Raw genomic sequence first — 22,860 nt, forward strand, 5'->3', positions numbered from 1 at the left:
AAACAGCCCGCTCAGCAGAACAGTCTACCTAGCAACAACTGATGCTAGCCAATCAGCTTGCAGTGCCCACCTTGATTTGATTGGATGCTGTAATTACCTATAAGCTGCTGCCTCTCCCATTTGGAGGAGGAAGCACTGAAGGAGCCGCGGGCAGCGGACCGGTAGAGGCTTCGGCCGGGAGGGATCCCGGGGCAGACTGCACGGAGAGAAAATAAAAGGAAGCTTAACCACTGCCAGATTCTGTTGTGTGTTCTTCCTGCCGGCCGGGAGCGACACCGACATCTGGTGGCCCGTACGGGGAACTGATCAACCCCGGGACGCGGCAGTGGACGACGTTCTCCGATACAGTGCTGCAGGACAGGTGAGTAGAGGATAAGCCTGGGCCCTGGGTGGCGCGCACCTACAGGGTTTTTAGACTCCTCTCAGGCTCATGCGTAAGTGGCGGGTTCTCTAAGCCTCACGCGGTGGGTAAAACATAATAAAATATATTAAAAATGGGAAACACGCCAGGTAAAGATGCTCAGTCCTTGGTGCTGGCCCTTCGGAGACTTTTAAAGTCCAAGGACCTCAAGGTAGGGCGCAAAACTCTAGAAAACTTCTTTGAGGAGATTGATAGCTTTGCTCCCTGGTTTTTGCCTACGGGGCACTTGAGCTTGCCCTCCTGGGAAAAGTTAGGCAGAGACCTTTCCCTAGCAGAAAGGGAAGACAGAGCTTCGGTCTCCGCTCGTCCATTGTGGGAAATGATATATGCATGCCTAAAGAGTGAGGATAGTCATGGGGGGAGCTCTCAAGAGCTTACAGAAGTACGCAGGGTATTTGAGCAGGCCCAGTCAGGGAGCTCCCGAGAGGGGTCCGTCAAGGGGAACAAGGATGCTAAGGAGGAGGACGGGGCTCTAGCCTCGGAGTCGTCTGACTCCGAGGACGAGGGAAGGTTGAATGGCAAGGAGGCCAAAGAGACCAGCTGTCAGGAGGCTAAGTCGCTTGATGGGGAGACGCAAGGCTCTTTCGCTGCGTTGCGCAGCGAATTGCGCTCCGCTCAGCTAGGCTTACGAAAAAGAAGAGAGCTTCTGAGCGCCCCCTGGCAGGGGAGGGAGACAGAACCTTCTGCTCCGCCCTGGAACTCGTTCCCGGAAGCGGTCCCTCGCCGCGAGGCCGCCGCATGGGAACTCCCCCCTCTTCCGTCAGTACAGGAAGTAACGCACAGGCCGCCGCATGATGCTCCGCCGCCGGCGGGACGTTATTTCCACAGACAGCTGTGGCGTGGGGGTCGTGTGTCTAATGAAGACCACCCGTTCCCAGGGATAGATAGCGGCCCCTATGGGATATATCCTGTACAAATGGCCCTAGGCCAGGGACGTAATGTGTGGGAACCCTTTGAAATAAAACAGATTAGAGAACTTAAAAGTGCTGTTACGACCTTCGAACCACTTGAATGCCTGAGAGCACATTTAATTTCTGTGGAGTGCCACATGTGGCTAAAACAACTCTTTAATGTGCAATTAGTTTCTAGAGCAAAATGTCTGTTTATGAGGGGAATCTTTATATTGGGCTTTTATATTTTTTGAAATACATTTCTTTCTGTTTAGTGTCATCATGTCACATTTACACTATTGCCTTTTTAAAAATCAAAGCCACTGATAACTCTAGTATTGCATCATTTTGAGCAGTGTATAGTGATTATAATGTGTTCTTAAGCATAATAGACTGCTTTTAGAAAATAACATAAAAATATAATAGCTTTTGTATAAAGATTTTCTTTTGCTATAGTGAATATCAAGGATTTTTTTCCTGACTTTTAGGGAGGAATGAAAAGAATTATCTCCCTCTAAGAGTAATTTTTTATTATCTCATAGCAATAATGTCACCATTATTATCAGAGAGTAAAATATGCCTTGTATGAGAAAACAGACATGATTTCCTCTTGGGAATTCCCTTTATAACTTAGTATTTTCTTCCACTTGAGAAAGTTCCTATATTTTCAGATTATTTCACCTTGAACTTTTTTGAGCTTTCGTGCAATGTTTTATTGATCTGTTTTTGTACAATTTCATTTTACTTCATATGTCCGTCTTCTGCCTATTTGAATCAGCTGTAGCAGATTTTGAATTTGTTGTTTAAAAAGTTGTTTTATGTGCTGCCTCATGGATTTGTGTTACTTTTAATTTTATACTATTCTATGGAAATTATTCTTAAGTTTATATTCTTGAAGTCTGCCATTTGTCATTTTCTGTGGTTTAAGGAAGAACACCTCAAACAATATTTTTGTGTATCTTGAGGAACAAAAACTTCTTTGCCTTCTCTTGTAAGGGAAGAACTATGTTCAGTTAATAACTACTTTATCTCTTGATTAGTGGTAAAGACACAAAAATGCTGAATGATATGCTCGGCCAATTGGTCGAGGCCCTGAGGAAAGCCAATTTACATATTGCCCCCGACAAGATTCAGGGAGGGGACATGGTGACTTATCTAGGTGCCAGGATTTCCCCTACATTGATCTCACCACAAAAGGTGACCATTAGAACAGATGGTATTACAACCTTAAATGACATGCAGAAGTTATTGGGGGATATAAATTGGATTAGACCTTACTTACATGTCCCTAATTCAGATTTAAAGCCCTTGTTTGATCTTCTAAGAGGGGATCCAGATATCACTTCTCATAGAAAGCTCACCCCAGAGGCCAGAGTTGCTTTGAGAAAGGTAGAAGAGGCCTTGGGCAGAGCTACATTGCGGAGAATTGACCCGGAACAGCCTTTTGACATCTGCCTGTTGCGGACCAGCTCCCAGCCCACAGCGGTGATTTGGCAGAAGGGACCACTTCTGTGGGTACATCCCAAGGTTTCACCTGCCAAGATTATTGAACATTACCCGGAAGCAGTTGCTTCTCTGGCCCTGGAGGCGCGTAGTCGAGCCATCCAGCATTTTGGCTCCGTGCCTCAAGCCATTCGGGTGCCTTATACCGCTAATCAAATCAAAACTCTGATTGCTTGTATAGATACTTGGGCCATTCTAAGATGCATATTTCATGGAGAGATAGACAATCAGTTTCCTAAGGACCCTGTGTTACAGTTTGTTACTCAGCATCCGGTGGTATTCCCAAAAATCACCGCCTCCGAACCCATCGCTCCAGCAACAACAGTTTACACTGATGGGTCCAAAACTGGGATAGGAGCCTATGTGGTCTCAGGCATGTCTCCAGTTAGTATACAGTTTGAGCCAGACCAACCACAAGTGGTAGAATTACAGATTGTACAAACCGTCCTCGAAAAGTTCCCAGGAGCCATTAATATTGTTTCTGATTCGAAATATGTGGTCAATGCCATGCAGGTCCTTGAGACTGCAGGCCCAATTAAACCAACCTCTAAAGTGACTGGCTTGCTCCTGTCTATTCAGATATTGCTCCTAAACAGACACAACAAAATATACACCACCCACATAAGAGCACATACACACTTACCAGGGCCCATGGCACAGGGCAATGCGGCTGCTGATGCGGCCACTCGCCCGTTATGGATTTTCAATATGTTATCTCCAATAGAACGAGCCCATCAGTTTCATGACAAGTTCCATGTCAATGCCAGGACGTTAGCCAACCAGTACCGCATCTTCAGGGCTGACGCGCGGGACATCGTGCGACTGTGCGGCTCATGCGCCACACACACGCCTGTCACATCAATGGGGGTTAACCCCAGAGGGTTGATCCCTGGCGATATGTGGCAAATGGATGTCACACACATGACAGAATTTGGATCTCTTAAGTATGTCCATGTCTCCACGGACACCTGTTCTCATATCATATTCGCAATTGCAGAGACAGGTGAAAAGGTATCTAATGTGATTAATCATTGCCTAGCGGCTTGGGCCGCGTGGGGCAAGCCCAAAATATTAAAAACAGACAACGGACCAGCTTATACAGGAAAAGCCTTCAATGAGTTCTGTACGACTATGGAAGTACAATTAAAACATGGTATCCCATATAATCCTCAAGGCCAAGGAATTATTGAAAGAGCTCACAAAAGCCTCAAAGAAATTTTATGTAAACAAAAAGGGGGAGTAGGCCAAGGACTGCCCCCAAAGGCACGGCTATCCATGGCACTGTTTACATACAATTTTTTAAATTTGAACAATAACAATCACTCCCCAGCTATGGAGCATTGTAATCCATCTCCTAGCAATAAGGGATGGGTAAAATGGAAAGATGTCCTGACGGGACAATGGGTGGGCCCGGATCCAGCAGTCAGCTGGAACCGAGGTGCGGTTTGTGTTTTTCTACAGGGACCGGGACGGGAACCATTGTGGGTCCCGGAAAGACTGACGCGTGCGACAAGCTCTTCGACTGAAGACCAATCCTGCCCTGCCGGAGACCAGCAGTAGACCTGATAACCAGATGAGCCCAAAAGGAGCTGCCCTTTTCGTTGGGGGCGCTATCATAGCCCTCCTCAGGATAAGTATGGTACATGCGGGGCTGGGGGGCCCCGCTTCTGGAACAGACCTACGCACAAGCCTTCTTGGCAATCCGTGCGACTGCAGAGGTGGCGTGGTAAGCAGTATACCATCTGGTGGCATCTATAAAAGAGCAGGGATCGATTGTGGGGATAAAACAGCTTACTCAGTTGCATACATCTCTACTGCAGGAGGATTTGGTCAATCATCCTATCAGTGCATACTCAAGCCTAGGGTGACTCCCTTAGGGCCCGGCAATCTCGCCACATGTCCTTGCACTAAGTTCGAAGAATCCATGCATGCCACGTGCTATACAAAGACAGAGCAATGCAAAATCAACAATACAACCTATTGGATGGCAACACTAACTGCAACCAGAAGCCCTGTTGCCCCTGACCATATTCCCGCTGCTGTAGGCGCTTCCCCATTCATGCAGTCAGGTTGTAACGGAGAAGTTGGAAAAACGGTCTGTTGGTCTATGGCCGCCCCCGTTCACATCTCTGACGGTGGAGGGGTCCAAGACCAATACCGGCAGGCACTTATGCCACTGAGCAATTAAATCCGTTCCCTGAAGTCAATTACCATCCACTCCTACGCCCTAAATCCCGAGGCATTAACCTTGATCCCGCTACTGAATCCGTCTTGGAAGCCACCCATAGAGCACTCAATTTTACAGACCCAACCCTGGCTTCTGATTGTTGGCTGTGTATGATGATGGGAGAATCATGGCCACTGGCCATGCCGTTTAGACACAATGAAAGTGAACCTTACGATTATAGCGCACCCTATAACTGCTCACATGGGCCTCCATTTCGGGTCCAATTTATGGGACAGTTTAATGCATCCTGTTTCCAAAAATACCCACAAAATAATAGTTATGATATTGTTGTTGGAGCGCTGGCAGCCGCCTCGTGTGAGTCCATAACCAATGTAAGTAATAGCTCGCCGCTATGTGCCCCCTTTGGCAAAGTATTTGCTTGCGGCAATGGTCATGCTTATACCTACCTGCCCAGTAATTGGACCGGCCTATGTGGCTTAGCTTATTTGTTGCCTGACATAGGTATTGTCCCTGGAGACCAACCCATGCCCATCCCAGCTGTGGACACCTTTATAAGAAGAGCCAAGAGAGATGTAGTGATTTTACCTCTCTTGGCTGGTCTGGGGATAACTGGAGCCCTGGCCGCCGGGACCGCGGGCCTAGGAGTTTCATTAACCAAATATACTCAGTTATCCAAGCAATTGATAGAAGATATGTCTATCGTTGAGAGGACCCTCCAGGAGATACAAGACCAAATTGATTCTCTTGCGGAGGTCGTTCTGCAGAACAGAAGGGGCCTAGATCTACTCACTGTAGAAAGGGGAGGTATCTGTATTGCCTTACAGGAAAGATGCTGCTTTTATGCCAACAAGTCCGGAATCGTTCGAGACCGATTAAAGAAACTGCAAGAAGACCTAGAAAAGAGAAGAAAAGAACTACAAGACAATCCCTTTTGGGGAGCCTGGAATGGCTTGCTCCCCTATGTTTTACCATTGTTAGGTCCCCTGTGCTCCTTGCTGCTGCTTTTGCTTGTAGGGCCATTCTTGCTCCGATGGGTTACATCATTTATTAATGGGCGCCTTGCGGCGGCCCGACGTCAAGTACGCCTGGTTGCCCATGCGGCCCTGGCAGCAGCCCGTGATGGGCACAATGACCCCCAGGCTTACGCATGGCTCGCTCGACTGGCCTATGACCGGGTCTAGATGTGGCGGGTCTCCCGCATTCCTTCCCTGATGACACCAAACAGCAGGGTAGGTGAGTCAATGACAGGTAAGAGCGTGCCTCCCCAGCACAACTCGACCTAAGCCAGGCCCTACCCCATACTGCACGAAAGCCGCTGGATTACTAGAATCTGCCCAGATCTAGATGTCTCTCCGAGGGGATCACACGGAGTGGCATGAGTGCATGCCTATGTGCATCCAGGTTCCGTCCGGTTCACTCCTGGCCCTGGAAAAAGGACGAGGGTCTCAGGGCCTTGGCGGACCCGGTGGGCCTCAACACAGGGCATAAGCCTCTGCACTCAATCCAGGGCGGGCTGCGATGCACACATTCATTCAAAATAAAGTAGGGGGAGATGTTGGGAGCCGCAGCAGCGCTAGATCACCATGCGCGGCGGTCATGTGGCCTGTAGGAAAGAGCGAAGCCTGAGCTAAATTACCCCTCCCATCGAGTGAGCCAAGATTGCGCCTACTTCCTGCTTTCTGGTTGTTCCGGCTACATAAACAGCCCGCTCAGCAGAACAGTCTACCTAGCAACAACTGATGCTAGCCAATCAGCTTGCAGTGCCCGCCTTGATTTGATTGGATGCTGTAATTACCTATAAGCTGCTGCCTCTCCCGTTTGGAGGAGGAAGCACGGAAGGAGCCGCGGGCAGCGGACCGGTAGAGGCTTCGGCCGGGAGGGATCCCGGGGCAGACTGCACGGAGAGAAAATAAAAGGAAGCTTAACCACTGCCAGATTCTGTTGTGTGTTCTTCCTGTCGGCCGGGAGCGACACCGACAGTGGTCCCCTCCCAGCTCACCATCCCTGCACTGTGTGACCTCAGGTGCTGGCCTTGCCCGAGTCTCCAGGCTCCCAGTCAGCCAGGATCTGGCCCCTCCACCCAGGAGGGGATCAGTATGGAGGGTAGAGGCAGCACACAGATGTGACATATTACAGAAAGAAACTCCTAGGGATCCTGAGTACACCCCAATTAAATCCCCCTAAGCAACATGAAGAATAACAAGACCCAGCGACCCGAGACTCCTACTGCTCTCTGGCCTGTCCTAGCCGGACAGTGGGACTGTGCAGCTCTACCAAGCGCAGTCCCAGGAAAAATTAAGGACTGGGGCCTCAGGGAAAGGGCCACAGCCCGCAGCCCCATGCTTGTCAACCCACCTGGGACCCACTGACCTCCGTGCTGTGTATGTCTGCGATGGTGTCGATCAAGTTGTGTGCCTTGTCGATGATGACGACCTGGCTCTGCAGCTGGATGCCCGCAGCCTGTCGAGTGGCCGCATGCAACAGCATCGGGTAGGGCAGCACCACCAGCTGAAGGCCACCACTCCTCCTCCTGCCTAGGAGTAGCAGGCAGGGTGTGGGCTGTGCCCATAGCTTAGCCACCTCGGCCCCACTGGCTGTCCAATCTGGGACCCTGGACCGGGAGACATAGGTGTGGGGCAGAGCAAGAGGGCACCAGGGCCAGGACGCCTGATGCTGCTCACCTGCCAGGAGCCCAAGGTCACCAGCCTCGTATCCTTGCCAAAGGGGCTCTACTGAACTTCCTACACAAACTGGGCCAGCTAGGAGTGTGTCCGGCTGCAGTATTAAATCTGCCCAGAGCAAAGGGGAGGTCAAAGAGGGGACAGAACAGCCCCAGGTGCTCTCGGAGCATCGAGACCTGGAGCCTGCGGGAACAGGTACAGTGATTGCAAATGTAGGTTCTTATGGAGGTAGTGTCACCCACATCAGATGGCACCAAGGAATGCCAGTCAGGTGACAACACCCAGGTCCTGCCTCTGACCCTGCTGGAGCATAGGGCTCGGGGTCTTGGGATGATCGTGTCCCTACCCTCACCTCCTGGGGATAGTGTGGGAGGGAACTCCTGTGCATCACCCTAAGTGTGAGGCAGAGGCCAAGGCAGATGCTCCCTCTCCTCTGGGACTTCAGATTGAGGACAGCAAGAGAGAAAAGCGGTGCATGCCAGGGTCAGCCCCACATAGAAGGCCCTGGGCCACACATCCCCCTTTGTGACATGGTCTTCTTCCAGGTCCTCCTCGTTCTCATCCTCATCCACCCTAAGGGACAGGATACGCCACAGTCTCCCCTCAGCAACTCAGCAAGGCGAGGGGCAGCTATGCTCCTGGGCACTTACTGAGCTGCTGGGGGATCGGGACTGAGAGCCAGCAGACTTCACCCTGCAGCGAGGCACCCTACAACCATGGGGATGCTGCCTACCCCTGCAAGCTCCAGCCCTGCCTGCCTGCAGCTCAGGTCTGTGTGGCCCAGGAGTGTGGGAAGGAAGGGGAGGGGGCTCAGGTCCCTAAGCTAGAGTCACAACCCAGGGGCCCATACTCAAAAGTCACAGGACAGATGACAGGCCTAGTACTAGAGGAGTTACAGTGGGACCAGAGGTGAACAGGGCTGGGGCAAACTGCCCCTGGTCATGGAGCTGCAGGAGGAGGGGGGTGTGGGAGCAGGGGAGTAGGGAGAGGCCTGGCAGGGAACCCGGGGATCTGATGGCCTCAGCCTCAGCCTGGCTGTCACCAAGGACATCCCCCCATGGACCATGGACACAGCCTTGCTGCCCCTCTGGGAGGAACCCAGTCCTGGACTCCATTCTTTGCCACTAAGTTGCCCAGCTCTGCATGAGAAGGACATAGTTGGTGGGGATGCAGAGAGCAGCCTGAGGCCTGACAGCCCGACGGGGTCTCCAGCAGTGCGGCAGGGGCAGGACAGGAGGGCACCCACCTGGCGTTGGGCTGTACGCTTGAACTGTGCACTGTGGCGGGTCTGCTGCAGCCGCTCCTCTCGCTTCCTCCTTCTGCTCTGCTCTTCCTGGGGAACACAGCCTTGAGGAGACTCCTGTGGGGACCCCTACTGGCCTCCAGAGCATGGGGGCCGCAGCAGCCCCTCCTTCTGCTGCCTCGGGCCAATGCCAAGTGCAGGGTGCAAGGTGAGTGGGGGAGGACAGAGGCCACTGCACCAACCCCAGGATCCCACCCAGACTCGCCTTCACTTGCTCTGCCAGCTCCCTGTCCTCCTTCCTCTGCACAAACTGGGTGACCCAGTCCAGCTCTCCTCCAGGCCTCAGGGCAGTGGGGGGCGCCGGGCAGGAAGATGGGGCTGCAGGAAGCAAGTCCTGGCCCTCAGGCAGGGGCTGGGTTCCAGGAGCCAGGAGGCAGCACACCTTTTCCTGCTGTTTCTTCTGTTCAAAGTCACGGAGCCAGTTCAGAGCCCTGCAGATGAGAGTCAGGAACTTTCCCTGCGGGAACAGAGGGCAGGTTGCTGAGCGTTTCTCCAAGCTTCCCTCCTCTTGGATGGTGGTGCTCCCTACGTGAACTCGCCTTCTTCCTTCAGGTGAGCGCTACACCACTGAGTGGCAAAGTGGACCTCTTCATTTTTCTGCTTTTAATTTTGAAACAGAGTCTTGAAATTTTGCCAGGCTGGACTGGCCCCTTCCACCCAGCCAGCCCAGCCTTCGAAGTTGCTAAAATGTAGAGGACTTTTGTCATTTTCGTAAAGGCTTCAAAGCTCTGGCTTTACAAATGAAAGGGCTCCCTGAGTCAACCAAGGAAGGGAAGGGAAGGGAGGGGGGAGGGGGAGGGGGAGGGGAGGGGAGGGGAGGAGCAGCCAATACAACAGCCAGGACAAACAAGCAAAAGGAAAGAAACAGACATGGGGCCCAGCAGCAGGAAAGAACTGCTTTAATCATGATGCTCAACACTCCGAAAGGAACTTACGGTGGCTTTGTGGGGTGCATACAAATTCTTCATGGTAACAACCTGTGACAAGAAACTAGACTAGCACTAGCACCTCTGCCAAAAGAATTAAGGTATGTGTCCCTGTAATACGACATCCGTAACTCTCTGGGGAAGAACCCAGAAGGGGAATAGCTGGGTCAAATGGAATTTCTACTTTTAGGGCTTTGAGGGATCTCCACACTGACTTCCTCAGTGGCTGTACCAGTTTCCATTCCCACCACCAGTGGAGAGGGATTCCTTTCCCCTCCAGCCTCACCAGGATTTGCTACTATTTGACTTCTTCCTGACAGCCAATTTTTCTGGAAAAAGATGAAATCTCAGCATTGTTCTATTTGGTATTCCTCTAATGGTCAGTAATGCTGAACATTTTTTATGTGTTTATTGGCCGCTTTTACTTCTTCAGAGAAGTGTCTACTCATTTCAGTGATGCATGTGCACTTCACAGCAGCATATTCATAGGAGCTAAATCTTGGAAACAACCTTTATGTCCGTCCACAGATGACTGGATAAAGAGAATGTGGTATTTACAGACATGGGAGTACTACTCTGCCACAAAGAAGGGTAAACTTGAGTCATTTGTAGAAAATGGACATACTTAGCTCATAAGCTTAAGTAAAATAAATCAGACACAAAAGCTTATCTATCATGTGGTTTGTTATACAAAACCCAAAATATAAATAAAGAGCAAATCAAACACAGAAAATAGGAAATAGTATGACAGCTCTTTTGCAAATGGGAAGAAGACCAAGAGATGGAGGGAGGAGAGAGGAGGGAAGGAAAATGCGGGCTGAAAAGGGAATTAAGATGTGCTGTGTCCATGTGCCAGCTCCCCAAGGGAGGGGAATCATTATGTGCTGCAAATAAGAACTAATAAAAACTAAATTGGATAGAAAGGAATTCAGAGCTTTTCAGCAGAGCAAATCCACAGAGTTGCCAAGCCATGTTAGCCTCAGCTTTAAAACAATCAATGTGCAGACGCAACACGATCTGTCCTAGTGCTTAAGGTTTTGTTCGTTTTTCCCCCCAAAGTCAGTCAACTGCTCTGGAGATGTGATTTAAATATCAGAATTTTCCCTGTGGCCCTCGCTGCAGGCTGAAATGAATCCCCCCAAAGCTGGGATGAGGAAGTCCTTGTCCTGTCCCAGAGAGTGACCTTATTGGAGCACAGGATCACTAGAGATGTGCACTAGTGTTTCCCAAGGACCTGTGTGTTGGGGTGGGGGCCAGATGCAGCCACAGAGGTGAAGACTGTGTCCTTGGAAGGACAGTCAGGGACCTGGACAGACCCTTTTTCACTGCAGCCTTAGGAAAAGCCAGCCCTGTTGCCACCTTGCAGTCCACCTTGCAGAAGTGTAAGACAGCAGGCCCAGCTGTGCGAGCCCCTCAGGTGTGGGGTGAGGTTCCGGGTCTCTGACACAGACCGAGTCCACAGGCCGCTCCTCTGGGTTGGTTCAGGTGCCCAGCCTTTCTGCCCAGGAACGAGGATGCTGACATCTCAGAGCATCGGCACAGGTTCCGACCCTGATCCAAGCTGAATGTGCAGTGGGAGACAGAGCCCTGTGCCCAGGGAGGAGGGAGTGCAGACTGCAAGCTGAGGCTTCAGATGCCACCGCCAGGCTGTCGGGGATACATCCTGGCTCCTCTGCTTCCCAGTTCTGGGGCTCTGCGGTCACCTCATAATGCGTGCTGCCACACATGTATGCAAAAAGGGGGTGAGGAGCATCCCTTCCTCTCAGAGGTGTAGGCACTGAAATTAGTTAAGACAGAAAGGCAAATGGCTGTAGCAGGATCCAAAGAATACCTGGTACACAATAAGTAAGCAGCTGGAGATGTGTACAGTACTAATAAAATTATCATCATCCAGAGATGTGGAAGCTATGGGCATGCTTTAGAACTTGAAAGACCCTGTGCCAGAGTACATGCTGCTGAGTGAACCATTTCACTCAGCTTCTGAGAGACACTGGATGGCAATGTCCTGGGCAGCACAATCAACAGAACCTGGGCTGCTGCTCTGGGTGACCTGGGATATCAGCAGCCAGCAGCTGGGCCAGGTGGGCAAGTGTGGGGAGCAGCTGAAGCTGGAGGTCAGTACCACCTGTGGGGCTGGAGTAAAGCTGGTCCTGAGAATGAAAATCACCCAAGGTGAGCCATGTGAACAAGCTGCTCCAGCTCTGGGGACATGGAGAGCCCAAGTTAACCCAAGCAAACAGGTGAAACGTGTAGGCAGAGTGCCATGTGACACCAACCTGCCGAGTGTATAAATAAATGCATTGCAGTGATCTGAGGGTGTCACTCCACAGTATGGTGCTTGCCTGGCAGGGAGAAGGCCCAGGTTTCATCCCCAGTACCAAAACCAAAAGGAAACAAACCGAAAATAAAACAAAACTCTGCACAAAATTCCAAAATTACACAGAACAGACTTCACTGAACACTCCCAGAGCACCGATGACTGATGGCATCTCATGCAGCACAGACCCACACACCTCGCTGTAATGCTCACAACCAGGAAAGGAAATTCATTCATTTTCCTGACATCTCTGGGTGCAGGGGAATCACGTTTTGGACTGGGCATGGGCACCTAGAAAGTGCCCAGGGGAAAGAGTAACGTGCACTTGAAGGGACGGCACACACTGTGGTGAAATCTAGATAGTGACAGAGCTGTAGTGCCATGCAGGGCAGTGCAGGCACCAAGTGAAGAGGCCACCACCAGGTGCTGGAATCACAGAAGATTTCCCTAGTGACTCAGAGGTTAACCGGGCATCTTGGGCTGTGCATTAGAAGCAGAAGGGTAAAGAAAATCCACTCAGGTTATGAGAGGATATGGATTTCCTTGGAGGTGTGATTTGGAAGGCACCAGAACATAAAGGGGAACTGTGTCATGGGGGCAGATTTCCACAGGAATGGACACACGAGAAGAGAAGCCACAGAACCGAGGATAAACACATAAGGGCTGGGGAGAGTGAGGGGATATGTGAGGGAAACAGAGGACAAGGATGGAAATCCACAAAGGGAGGCACAAGGCCAACAGGGTAAGTGAGGCAAGATCAACGCTGCTCTTCCATGTTTCCAGCCAAATCTCTTACTACTGGACAAAAGTCAAGCGATTCATACTCACAAAAACAAAAAAGCAGAAGAGCAAATAACCAGCTCAAGAATAGACAGAGAGACAGAGACTTGGACCTGAGTCAGCAGAGCAAGGATCCCAAAGCCTAAGGGCCTCCGAGGTTACCAACTGAGACACAGGAGCTCAGAGGCAATCTGAATGACCATGTTGCCCAACTTCCAGCCCCAAGAATCTCTGCAGAGGCGAGAAGTGGAAGCCTTCATGTTCTCAGTCATTGTCCCATGTCACACACTCACCGTGCCAGTGGGACTCTCAAATATCCTGATCTTGCCAGCCTCCAGCACATGATACAGATCTGCCACGAAGTCCTTCTGGATGGAGTAGGGTGGGAGGGGAAAGGGGAAATCAATGCCACTGGATTCCTGGATTTTATCAGCCATGGTTCTAGGGAAAAAACACAAAGAGAAGTGTTACCTCTCTGTGGAGCAGTGAGATGGTACACAATGGGCTCCACAGTGGTCACAGATGTACACTGGGTTGTAGACTACAGCATGCAGGGACCGTGTTCTCTGCATGTGCTGTGCACCTGCAGGAGCCTGCAACAGACTCATGCATCTCATCCAGAGCCTTCATCAGCAGTGGCTAAGCAGCAGGCGCCCAAGAAAGACCCCAACCCCCAACCCCCCACCTCCAAACCAGCAGTGGAAAGGTATCCTGGATACCTTTCTAATAATTTTCCACAGAAAGACGGTGCCATGGGATCAAGGCTGGCGCTGGTGAGTCCTCTGCAGCATCTCCTCACAGGCTCAGCCACATGGCCCCTGCAGACCCAAGCTGCCTCACCTTCTCCTGGAGGGAAGGCCCATGAAACCCTGGCACCAGCAGAGTCACCAACAAGGCTTGTCCAGAAGAGGCAAGTGACACTCACAGTCCTACCTCTCAGTGTTTGTCCTCCCCATCCAAGCAAGGGCTCAAGGCTTCATTTCATCTTTTTTCTCCTCTTCTGAAGTTTTCCCTGCGAGCCTTGCAAATTCTTTCTCCTCTAATTGCCATTCTGGGGACCGGTTCTTCTATTTTGCTTCCTACTGCTCACTCTTAGGAAGTAATTTCTCTAACATAGATGAGAGGTGCATCTCTTCTCAGTATATGTATTTAAAAGTCTAAAACCCATTCTATTAATACATCTTTATTCTATTGTGCACCTGCAGGAGCCTGCAACAGACTCATGCATCTCATCTAGAGCCTTCATCAGCAGTGGCTAAGCAGCAGGCGCCCAAGAAAGACCCCAACCCCCAACCCCCCACCCCCAAACCAGCAGTGGAAAGGTATCCTGGATACCTTTCTAATAATTTTCTAGTTTCTGTTCTCTCAGTGTGTTTCTCCATGGAAGCCCTTGGGGATCCCCTCCCACCCTACTCCATCCAGAAGGACTTCGTGGCAGATCTGTATCATGTGCTGGAGGCTGACAATACAATGCAGCTGTTTGATGGCAATATATATAGAAAGTAAGTAACTGCTGCACGTCCAGGAGGATGGCAGACTGGTGAGCAGCAGAGAAACGGCCTCTACAATATTTGAAATCTGCACACCAGAATACAGCAATGTGAAGAAGAGGAGGAGGAGGAAGGAAGTGGGTTCCTGGGACCCTGAAAGGATCTGAGGTGAGAATTACATACTACGAGGAGAATGAAGAGGGGAGCACAATGCAGAGCAGGGGAGGTGGCAAGCACTGTTTTCTCCCTGAGGCCACTTTGTTCTGGGAAAGCGAGGGGCAGTTTGGATCCCCAGAGGCACAGTGACTACCGGTGACCCCAAGGGCTTCCATGGAGAAACACACTGAGAGAACAGAGCAGTGCATGCTGTGGACTGCAGGGGCTGAGAGTTATTCAAGTTCAGGTATTTCCCAGGAAAGGGGCAACAGAAGTCACAACTCAGAACACCTGGAGGCCTGGCGCCATCTAGTGGCCACAAGCCTCAGAGTGAAGCGCAGCCATGCTCAAGATGGTCCAGGGAGCAAGTGCCAGCAGCAGTCATTTGGGGTGAAGTGGGCTGAAAAACAGGCCCAAGGCCATAGCCAGAATGCAGTAGTCTGAACTTCAGGGGAATTAAAGGCCCAGGCCTGCTGGGATTATCCACCACCACCGTAATCCTACTGCTGGTTTGCTGGGATCAGTCAGCATGGATCTGGGCTCTGTCTGGCCCCTCTGTCAACCAGTGACAGCAGAGACACACCCTAATTTCTTATGTCTACTTTCCTTCCTTTGCTTTTTAATTTTTAAAAATTTTTATATTTTTATCTTTTATTTTTGCTCTTTTTCTTGATTGATTGTTCCTGTTTTTATACTACTTGGTTTTTGTTTCTTTTCCACTGTACCTGTCTTTCTTCCGTTCTCTCCTGTCCTCTTCACCAGTTTTCTAAATCTTTCTTTGTCCTCCAGCCTTGCTTCTAATCCCTTTCTCTTCTTTTCCTGCTCTATTTTTCCCCCTTAACTCGTTTTTAATTTTCTTTCCTGAGAATAAAATTGCCTTTTAAGGGACTATGTACTGTACAGAATTTTCTGGTTTCTTTTAGATTTGCTTAGGTAACTACAAGTTCTGTTCATATGTATAAAGGTGGCAAATCAATAGTTATGAAGGTTGTCATTTTCTAGGCAGGCACTTGTACCACAGAGCTATATCCTTGGCCCAAAGGCTGTCATTTTTTTAGGGGGTATAGGATACAATTATTACTCATTGTACTACTTTACCCAACGTGACAAAACTGGTCTAATCATTTGTTCTTCCATATATGCCAAGAATGAGACAACCTGAGGATCATAAACAATACTACAGGCCAGTGCCAAAGAACCACCAACTAGTAGGCCAAGTAGGCAGCAGCTTCTCATCCCCAATAATTTGAGTAGTAGAATTTTACAACAGAATCAACACCCAAAAGTCAGCTATAATTTGAAGACATCTCTAAGAAGCAGTCATTTCTTAAGAGTTCTTGAGAATAGAAATAAAGATGCTTACCACAAGCAATTTACAAGCATCAATGCATGAATTATACTGAAATAAAAAACAGAAAATGAGAAGACACAGAAGCCAGATGCAACTCCTGCTCAGCAGTTCCCCAAAGGCAAATCCAAGGGACGATGAGGCAGAACAATTCGAAAGCAACCCTTCTGGACTCTCTAAAGTGGTATCAGTAAAAGGAACAAAGCAGATGAATGAGACTCTAGAAAAAAATCAAATCAGAAATAATTTCTCAGATGACTTCAGAGATGATGGGCATAATGAAGGGCATGATTAGTGATTCTAGAGAAGATATAAATTAAAAACATAGAGGAGCTCAGGAAAATGATGGAAACCATAAATTCCTCATATAAGAAAAAAAATGAAAACCACGAAACAGATTCAAATAGATGCCTATGCGATTAAAAATTCCATTTAAAAGATACACAGGGGCATGAGACAATGTGAGGACAGAATATCAGATCGAGAAAACAGAATTTTGGTTTGTGACCATGAAAAGAAAGATTTATTAAAAATAGAAAGGGACCATGAAAAATCAATCCACCACCAACTGCTAGGTGCTTCAAATAAGAATAAAGTAAGATTGAACAGAGTCAATGACAACTCAGGAGATACTGCAAACAACATAAAAAACCTATTTACCAAAGTAATGGCAGAAAACTTCCCAAACATGAAAAAACAATTTGAAACACAAATAATAAGGCATATACAATTCCAATTAGCCATGATTTTAAAAATCTAGCCAAGTCAGACATGGTAACACACACCCAGAGTCCCAGCGATCAGGAGGTAGGAAAATCACCATGACTTCAAGGCCAGCCTGGGCTACATAGTGAGTTCAAAGTCAATCTACACTAGAAGCAAGACCCTGTACCAAAAATGAAAACCAAACAAGCAAAAACAAGTAAACAAAATGTAACCTAAGGCATGTAATAGTCAAGATTCCAGAAATTCAGCACAATATACAATACTAGAAGCTGTTAAGAGAAAAACAAATCAACTATAAAGGAAGAGCGTCAGAATCACAGAAGACTTCAATACAAACCCTTAAGTCAAGGAAAGCTTGGAGTGAAGTATTTCAGGACCCAAAAGAAAACAACCTCCAACCCAGACTGATATATCCCGCAAAGCTATCTTTCAAAGTTGATAAAGAAATAAGATACTTCCACAACAAAGAACTGAAGAAATTCATGGTCACTAAACTAGCTCTACAAAATATTCTGAAAAATATTTTAGAAAGAGACAAGAGTACAATTCCAAAAGCACTAACGATAAGAAACCACCAGGAAAGGCAATCAATTAAACAGAAGGGAATGGTAAGGAACCAAGAACAGGAAAATACAACAGGATAAATCAATACATATCACTTATAACTATCAATGTAAATGGCCTCAATTCACCATTCAAAAGAAGCAGAGTGGGGCAAAATGGATGAACAAAAAGATCCAACAATACGTTGCATACAAGAAACACATTTAAACTCAAAAAGCAATCAAGGGACTGAAATTCAAGGGGGCTGGGGATTTAGCTCAGCAGCATAAGTGCCTGCCTTGCAAGCAGGCAGTTGTTGAGTTCGATCCCCGGTACCGATAAAAACGAAAAAGACAAAAAAAAAGAGACTAAGGGGCTGGAGATTTAGCTCAGCGGCATAAGCACCTGCCTTGCAAGCAGGCGGTCATGAGTTCCATCCCTAGTACCAATTAAAAAAGAGAGACTGAAATTCAAAGGATGAAAAACGAACCCAGAAAAAGGCACAAGTAACTAGTTTATTTGTAGACAGTGAACTTCAAGCTAAGACTGATTAAATGAGACAAAGAAGGCACTACATACTTGCTAAGAGAAAACTGCAAGAGGGAAAGATCATAAATATGCATGTACCAAATGCCAGTGCATCCAACTATATTAAAACATATTAACAGACATGAATAATCATAGTAACAGGGGATCATAATACCCCACAGACAAAAATAGGCACATCAACTAGATAAGAAATCAACAAAGAAGTATCAGAAGTGAACCAAACCTGTGAACAAATGGATTCGTAGATATGTATAGAGTGTTCCATCCTACAACATCATAATACACATTTTTCTCAGCTATGCATGGGATGTTATGGTATCCAAAACAGAACGCATATTAACCCACAGAATACGCTTAAGTACATGCAAAGGAACTGAAATTATTCCATGCATACTCTCAGACCATAGGGTCCAAATTCCCATACCCATTCATGATAAAAACCCTATAGAACATTGGAATACATCACCTTTATCTCAATTAGTTAAAAGCCAGCTATGACAAACCAACAGCCAGCATCATACTAAATGGACAAAAACTGAAAGCTGTCACTCTAAAATCAAGAACAAAACAAGGATGTCCACTATCACTACTCCTGTTCAATATTATTCTGGAAATAATGGCCAGAGAAAACAGAGATGGGAAAGACTTAAAAAGGAATAAAGATGGAAAAGGAATAAATAATTATTTATGCATGACATGATACTCTACATAGACAACACCAAAATGTCCACCAAAATACACCTAGATTTAAAAACCAAATTTTGTACCACATCTTGGTTAAAAATTCATTGCATTCCTATATCCAAATAATGAAATCAGAGAGAGAAATTAGAGAAACAATATCTTTTGCAATAGCATCCAAAAAACCCCAAAAAGGAATAATTAGGAATTAACCAAATGAAAGAAGTAAAAGAACTTACCACCCAAAATTGCAGTAGTTGGAAAAGGGAGATTGAAGAGGATGTCAGAACATGGAAGCCTATTCCTTATTCTAGGGGTAAGAAGAACCAATATAGTGGAACTGTACATACTCCCAAAACTGCTATAAGGACTTAATGCAATCCTGGTGAAAATACCTATAGCATACCTCACCAAGTTAGAGGAAACATTTCTAAAATTGATTTGGAACCAGAAGAGACATAGAATAGCAAAAAGAATCCTGGACAACAAAAGCAAGGCAGGTGGCATTACAATCTCTGGCTTGAAGTTATACTTCAGAGCTATTGTGACAAAAACAGCACAATACTGAGAAGAGAAGGAAAAATAAGCAAAGATAAATACATACATAAATAAAAAATAACAACAACAAAAGAAAAGCAGAACCCAGGATCAATGGAACAACACAGAGGATACAGAAACAATTCTGAACAAACGAAACCATAATGTTTCACAAAATGTTCAAACATAATCATTGAAAGAAAGCCTCTTTAATAAATAGTGGGGGGAAAGCTGGCTTTTCCACATGCCAAAGACTAAAACTAGATCCATATCTCTCTCACCATGCACTAAATTAAAATCACATGGATCAAAGATCTAAATATTAAAAGAAACACTAAACTTGCTGTAAGAGATAATAAGTAGAACTCCTGAAGACAAAGGTGTAGGCAAACACTTAATGAACAAAACTCTAATCTCACAGTAAAATTCACAAAACAATCAACAACTGGGATCCCGTCATACTAAATAGTTTTGCATAGCAAAAGAAATCATCAACAGAGTAAACAGACAATACACAGAGGTGGAAAAATTTTTATCATCTATTCTTCAGACAAACAACTAATGTTGAGAATATATAAAGAACTCGGGCTGGAGATTTAGCTCAGCAGCATAAGCGCCTGCCTTGCAAGCAGGCAATTGTGAGTTCGATCCTTGGTACCGATAAAAACGAAAAAGACCAAAAAAAAAAAAAAAAAAAAAAGATAGAGAGAATATATAAAGAACTCAAATAAAATCCGACCCTTCAAATTTAAAGCCCCAATCTAAAAATGCCCATCTGAAATGAATATACACTTCTCAGATCAAGAAATACAAATGGCAAATAAATACATGTAAAAAAGGTTCAAGATCACTAGTCACTTGAAAGATGCAAATTAAAAAAACACTGAGATTCCATCTCCTTACTGTCAAGAAAATGTAGCTATTGTCAAGAAATCAACAAATAACAAATGCTGGAAGGCCTGTGGGGAAAAAGCTGCCCTTATGTCCTATTGGGAATGTAGACTGGTATAACTACTATGGAAATCAGTGTGAAAATTCCTCAAAACCTAGGTCTACAGGTTCCACTTATCCCAGTTTTCACCCTTCTTGGTATCTTCCCAAAAGAATTAAAAAGAATCACCACAGCAATATATGCATGCTCATGTCTAGAGTAGCAATTGGTAACAGTTAAATCTTGGAAACAAGTCAAATGCCCATCAGCTGATGAGTGGATACAGAAGGCATGGGCTTTTTTTAATATAAAGGAGCGCTACTCAGCCATAAAAAGGTTAAGCTTGAGAAATTTCTACGTAATGGATGAACGCTGAGACTATAGCCTTAAGTGAAATTAGTCAGACACATGCGCTCAAATATTGCACCGTTTATACGTTGTGAGAAACTGAAAGTGTATATTTATACTTGGATTGAAATGTGTATTAGATATTGTGAAATAGGAAGAAAATATTCAAATGAGAAGGGGAACTAGGGAGAGGATTGGGAACAGAAAAAGGGAGAATAGAAGGAAAAATGAAAACAAAGCTTTTGTAAATAAGGAAAAGATGAGCAGTTGAAGGGAAGAGAGAGAAAGAGGAAAAAAGAATCAAGTTATATCACATACAGACACAAATTCCATACCGTGAATGTCAGCATTATGTATATCTAAAATGTACCAATAAAATTCATTAATTAAAAAAATAAATAGAATAATTCCTGGCAGGACCGGTGGCTCAGAGGTAGACCATTTGTCTGCATAAACACTTGGGTTCACTCTAAAGCACTGGGGAGGGAGGAGATGGGAGATAGTAAATAATTCTGCCATCCAGTCAGATGCCAGATGGAGCCCCAATCTGACTTCCTAGGCCTACTCCTGTTTTCTGACCATCCAGATCTTTTAGTCTGCACACAGCCTCTTCAATCACCTCTGCCAAGGTTGAAAGTTTTTTTCCGGTTTTAGTTCTCAATCCCCAGACAAAGACTGATGAGCACCACCTACTCCCTCTCTCTAAAGGAGGCTCGCAGGTCAATCTACGTATCTTTGGTGAGACACTGTGCCTTATCTAATCAATCTGTGCCTACTAATCACTAGCTCCCCTGCCGTGGAAATGATGACTCAATACTCAGAATTCAGCTCACGCCCCAATTTTGCCACTTGACAAGAGTCCAAAACACTGCAATACACACACATGTACCACATGCATGCGCACACAAACTATGCACACACAAACTATGCACACATGCTGCTTTAGGTTGCACCTTTATCGTATCACCTTGTACTTAATTTCTTTGTAGCTCTTAGCACTAACTGAACCTATTTCACTCACTATTTTTCTATCAACTATGGAAAACGAGAAATCTTCTGTCTTGCTCTTCTTGGCTTCCAGGTCTCAGGGGAGGAGCTTTAGCATAACAGGGGCGTTTAATAAAATTCTGATAAATAAGTAAGTAGCCAGCTAGACATAAGGGGGCGTAGCCAGAGGTTTCTGCTCTTCACTGGTGTGGGTAGAGAGATGTCCTGACTTCAGTATCCAGTCCAAGAGCCATCCTTAATGGCAGAAACCTCGTGTGCTTTGTATTTCCATCAGCTTTTTCATAGGTGAAGAAGAGACTCGGAACAGTGACTTGATCAAGTTCACGCAGCAGGTGGCTGAGCCTAGGAGGGGTCTCTGCTGCTCCCCACACCCTCAAGTATCATATTTCCTGATGTTGCACCCCAATGATATACCTCAAAAATGAGGCAAGAGGCTATCCAAAAAGAAAAAGCACTTTATTTAAGCTGGTACCCAGGGACACAGTCTCATTGGAAACTGCAGAGCTGTGCAACCAGGTTAGGTTCCTGGGAGGTTTATAAAGGGAAAAACCGCAAAGCAAAGGGAGGGGACTGAGGGGGAAGAAGGTCTTTTGTCTCCTGATTTGGCCTGGAGACACATTTCTTAACTCTACAGGATATTAACTTGTGTAACTTGTGGTCAGCTAGTTCCAGGAACACATTGCTGTTCTTGGGAGAGAGTAGTTTATGGGAAAAAGAAGTTGGAACAAAGGAAGGGGGTAAGGATGCTTACAGAACAGGATGGCAGCGCTTTGATTAGGTTACAGCACCTGATCCATACTCTCTCCACAATAAGGAAGGCAAAAGAAAAGACTAAGTTTTCTAACAACAATGCAGAACATAAATAATCATCATTTCCTTTCCCCATGAGTGTAAGTAGGGATCTTATTACCCCAGAAGCAGCACAGGTCAACCAAGGTTAAATAACGGGGAGATCAAGTGCCACCGCCACAGATTCGCTCAGCACTGCTGAGGAGGTCATCTGTCTCCTCCTCAGACCTACTCAGGGGCTCGGTGGGCAGGAGCAAGATCTCCTACAAACGTGTTCCGTGGAACTCCGCGCCATGGCTGTGGCGCACATGCTCCAGAGTCGCGATCACTAAATGCCTTGGGAAAGCACTTGGCACAGATTCCCCAATTTAAGGCCAGAGGCCCGATAGCGGTCCTCAGGATACCAAACAGCGCGCTAGTTCTCTGAAGGCCCGTCCTCCCGGGCCCGCCCTTCGCCCATTGGCCTATTGCCCGTCCATCACGAGGCCCCGCCCCGCGCACCACACACCCGCCCCTCGGCTCCGCCAGTCCCGCTGCCTCCCTCAGCCCCTACTGACCACGTATGCCGGCGTCTGACCTTCCTCAACCGGTTCTCCAGTCTTCAGCTCCGCCACCGTGCTTACTGTCCTCCCTCAGGGCAGGACCGCTGGGCTGGGTCCAGTGGAGAGAGCGAGATCCTGGGACACCAGACTGAATTGGAATCGCGCGCCCCCTCAGCCGCAAATCACAGCAGCACAGACCACGA

General features: G+C 47.1%; 2 protein-coding genes across 2 annotated transcripts in view; one reads left to right on the forward strand and one right to left on the reverse strand.

The window, feature by feature from the left end:
- LOC100731730 (ATP-dependent DNA helicase DDX11-like) overlaps positions 1-22,860 on the reverse strand; it is a 32,698-nt gene extending 9,838 nt beyond the window's left edge. The window contains 5 exon segments of the mRNA XM_063229098.1: positions 98-421; positions 7,354-7,536; positions 8,930-9,443; positions 13,303-13,450; positions 22,673-22,860. Of these exon segments, the coding sequence (XP_063085168.1) occupies positions 98-421; positions 7,354-7,536; positions 8,930-9,443; positions 13,303-13,446 (1,165 nt within the window). The 5' untranslated portion in view covers positions 13,447-13,450; positions 22,673-22,860.
- LOC134470996 (syncytin-2-like) lies at positions 171-6,936 on the forward strand. Its single transcript, XM_063228274.1, has 2 exons — positions 171-361; positions 4,276-6,936. The coding sequence occupies exon 2, from the start codon at positions 5,152-5,154 to the stop codon at positions 6,181-6,183; it is 1,032 nt and encodes a 343-aa protein (XP_063084344.1). The 5' UTR covers positions 171-361; positions 4,276-5,151; the 3' UTR covers positions 6,184-6,936.

Source organism: Cavia porcellus, unplaced genomic scaffold, assembly GCF_034190915.1.
Source record: "Cavia porcellus strain 051 isolate PalLab524CR breed Dunkin Hartley unplaced genomic scaffold, mCavPor4.1 scaffold_17, whole genome shotgun sequence".
Taxonomy (NCBI): domain Eukaryota; kingdom Metazoa; phylum Chordata; class Mammalia; order Rodentia; family Caviidae; genus Cavia; species Cavia porcellus.

Coding starts and splice junctions, on each gene's coding strand:
- LOC134470996 (XM_063228274.1), top strand. CDS start 5,152: ATGATGATGGGAGAATCATGGCCACTGGCCATGCCGTTTAGACACAAT.